At 45.1% G+C, this 4,023-nt stretch overlaps 1 protein-coding gene across 1 annotated transcript in view; it reads left to right on the forward strand.

Annotated features, from left to right (window-relative positions):
• Positions 1–3,400: 3,400 nt before the first annotated feature.
• Positions 3,401–4,023, forward strand: part of LOC119303053 (guanine nucleotide-binding protein subunit gamma 1-like) — a 3,827-nt gene continuing 3,204 nt past the window's right edge. Inside the window, exon 1 of the mRNA XM_037580138.1 lies at positions 3,401–3,684. Within this exon, the coding sequence (XP_037436035.1) occupies positions 3,571–3,684 (114 nt within the window). The 5' untranslated portion in view covers positions 3,401–3,570. The remainder of the gene's footprint in view (positions 3,685–4,023) is intronic.

Consider the following 4,023-nt stretch of genomic DNA (forward strand, 5'->3'; position numbering starts at 1 on the left):
TTCGTAATCATGCAACATATTTTCTCTAGTGCTTTCTCATAAATAATTATGTTCATCGATGTACTCGGTCTATATTAGTGGGAATATCTTGTCAGATATCAACCATATCGGTCGATATTTAGGTCTATATCAGATGTTATGTGTGAAAATGATATTTTTTGTTTATATCAGTAGAGACCCAAAACTGATATATCAACCTAGATTTAAAAGCTTGTGTTGGATAGTTGGTGGATGTACTCGAACGAGTATCCGATTGCCGTCGATGCCCTTTGTGGCCTCTCTGGTGGTGCCATAGGAGCCCTCTCCCTCTGAGCTATACGCGTCGGTGCTCTATGTTGTCGCACCCTGGTAGCCCTCACCTCCACTACCTCCTCCTCTTCTTCAGTGACCTCACTCAGGCTCGGATACATCTCTCTTCCTAGGGTTCTTGCGATGTGCGGTGGTGGATAGGGTAAATATGATTGTGGCTATGAACTGCTTGGGAGAGGATTATATTGACAAAGGGTAGGTTGGGACATGGTGGGTTTTGTACATTTAGAGTAAAAGGCCCATTGTAAGCCCCATTTGCCAATTTATGTGGCCATTCTAAGTAAACAAAGCATCAGGCTGTGATAACAATATCCATACATATCGATTAAACTTACGCATCATAAGATTAGACTAAAACCCATCAAAAGATGATACATGGCAGTCTTAATTGATTACTCAGAGATGATTTTAACCTAAGACATGCAGTTCATAACTTAAGCAACCAGTTCATAACTAAAGCAACCTACTCATTATAGATAACTTGGCAATTCTAACATCATAGCATAACTTAGCACTTCTAACATCATACTACCCCAAATATACACCTCTCAACCCCAGGTTCATAGGAAAATTATTTATATAGGTCTAATATATTACTTAACCACCAGATGTAATCTTCCTTCGTCTAGTAGAGACTTGATCTTCGGGAGCTTCTCCTTGCCCCCAAACCCTTCTTTCAACAGGTCAGCAATGTCATACTCAAGCTATTTCTTCTCCTCTTTGAGTAGATTCATGTCCTCCTTGGTCTCATCCATGGCCTTCCTGGTGTTCTGGATGATATTTGCTTGAGATTAAAGGATGCACCTTTGCTCCCTGCCTAGCTTCAGTTTCTCTAACTATACCTGCATCTTTGCATGTTGCTCTAGCTCTTCTTCAAAAATGCATCATCCATTTCCTTCTGGCTAGTGTACTTCATATCATGCCCTTGCCTACCATCTTGCCAATCATAGAGCTTGGCAACATCATCCACAAGCTGGATGTATTGATTGTCGAGCTGATTATTCTCCTTCTTGAGCTTGGTGATCTCTCTGTCATGAGCCTCCTTGTCAAACACCCTGTCAGCATTTTGATCATGAAACATGTCCCACAACCTAGTTAAGCACTTATACAGTATGACAGGCCAAGGCCCAGCAACCCACTCCACTACTCCATAGTTTACACCTCCTTGCAAAAGCAAAGTAGATAGTACAACACAATTTACCTCCGTACTATTTAAGAATTTATGACATAGATAACTAATTTACTACAGTGCTCACTACTTTTCTAACATCAAACGATAGTGCACACGAACAAACTACATACAGACCAGTGACCATTTCATGAGCTACTATTAATTGTAAAGCCGTAAAGGGTGCCTCAATTGGCAATTTGACAAACACAATACACATCAATGACCATTTCATTAGCCAGTCACTAACCACTACCTCATTTTGAAATATTTAATTACTGCTAAGAATGGTCACTGACTAGCGTACAACAATGTATTGAGGATTGGTCAGTGACCAATTAAGCAACAACAAACAAAGTATATTCTGCACTATGCACTAGTATCACCACATCATCTACTGTATTGCTATTTTAGGTATATATGCTTCATAAGTTAAGTGAGTAGAGGTTCGCAAACAAAGCAAGATCTGAATATATTTTGCACAAAAGCTTCATATACCGCTAACTCACTTGCAAAAAAAGTCTCAAGGAATCTCCTTCTAGTGTCAATTCAATCAAAGACAACATATTCGGTGGGCCTTTGCTGGTGCAACATGCACTTGTGGTGACGAATCTACAACATTACAATGAAAGATTGGCTCAGGAGTCAGGAATGGTGTCAGGGGTCTCCTACAACCATTAGCACCAACACGAGTCAAAAAATCTTTCGAATCCGTGTCAAACATAGCTCAAATCAAAAAATTCCCCAAACTGTAGATCCTAGGCGCGGAAAAGACTTACCCACATCTCCATGTCCATGCTACAACCCATGTCTAGGTTGTCGTCCGTGTTGTCCTCCCCGTTCTTCCATGACGACATGGCTCACTGGCGACAAGCAGTGAGGTTGGCGGCGACGTCAAGCTGAGCAGAGAGATAGGGAGACCGAGCAGTCGACGGGAGTGGGAGAGAGAGAGAGAGAGAGAGAGAGAGAGAGAGAGAGAGACGCATGCCCTTTTGACCATGCAGGGTGACAGAATGCTCACCGACGACGAGCACTTCACTGATCGGCGACGTGGAGCTAAGTAGACGAACAGAGAGGAGAGTAAGCGACCAAGGGGAGTGGACGACGCCGAGAGAGAGGGGCTCGGGCCCTTTTGACCGCCTAGGGTGACGGCCGCTAATGGCCACACCTGAGTGCTGACATACCTGACGCGTATGCCCGATTTGTCATTAACCTTGTTAAAGCTTAACGATTCGGTCACCAGTGTTTTTTAAAATAGAAACCAAATATGTGATACTTTGCAACGAATTGTAGAAAACAGATAGTTTTTTGGAACCGTAACTTCAACACCGGTAGTTTTGAGCTATATAGGACTCCACAAAAATCGTCTCCAAAACCAACCCTTCTTTCACAAAATCACAAATCTTTTTCGCAATATGACTGCCAAAACATTGATCCACCACAGCTAAATTTTATATTTTGACCTTTTTCTAAAAGTTGATTAAGATCTGACCCTACTTTGCAAAAATTTCGGGATCTGATCCTTGTGCTACCGCCAAGGACCGTGGCGGTAGGGTTGCATGTCCTACCGTAAAAAATTTTGAAGTATGAAACATAGTGTGTGCTCGCATCTATCGCCGGACACCTTGGCGGTAGGGTTGTACAGCTTACCGCCTGCCTGTTTGGCGATAGGGTGTTTCCTACCGGGCTGTCACACCCTACCGTCATGGACCTTGACGGTAGCAAAAAGGTCAGATTCCGAAATTTTTACAAACTAGGATCAGATCTCGTTCAACCTCGAGAAATGGGTCAAAACAGGAAAATTTGCCATCCACCGCTGCCCTTTATCAGTCCATCCGTCGTCGTCACAAGGAAACCTTTTCGAAAACGAAAAAAGAGCCTTTCCGCCGTCCGCGCATTCCGTGACACCTCTTGGTTTGGTTGGCTTCGCTCGCAGTGCAGCCCAACCCACGCACGCATCTGCCAGTTTGCGCTTGGCTGCGCGTGTCTGCCCACCCCACCCACTACTCTATACTCCGAGCCATCGTCCAGCAGACAGACCAGCAGCGCGGAGTGGAGGTCCTCTCGCTGCCGGCGCCACTCCTCTCGCGGCGATGCAGGTTCCGGGCGACGTCGGCGGGGGTGGAGGGGAAGCCGGGGACATGCGGGGCCGGCACCGGATCCAGGCCGAGCTCAAGAAGCTCGAGCAAGAAGCGCGCTTCCTCGAGGTCCGCCCATGTCACCCTCGTTTCCATTGTTACCTTCTCTCTGAATATTGTTTCCATTGTTAGTTTCTCTCGGATATACAAGGGGAAAAGAGTGGTTGCTTTCTTGAATCTTTGGGCGTTTTCTTTGACTTTGTTTCGAAAATTGTTGGGCTAAGAACGGCAATTCTCCTGAAGAAAAGCGGCACGGAAGCTTTTAGCTTTTCAGCCCCATGTTCTGAAGCATGGAATCTAGTTTGGGGGTAGCAACTTCTTCGATCCCCAACCCTCACCATGCACCACGAAAGCTTCGACATGGCTGGCCTCCGAGGTTCTCGCGCGTCCATCTTCTCCGTCTGCATT

This window comes from Triticum dicoccoides, chromosome 5A (assembly GCF_002162155.2).
Source record: "Triticum dicoccoides isolate Atlit2015 ecotype Zavitan chromosome 5A, WEW_v2.0, whole genome shotgun sequence".
NCBI classification, from domain to species: Eukaryota; Viridiplantae; Streptophyta; class Magnoliopsida; order Poales; family Poaceae; genus Triticum; species Triticum dicoccoides.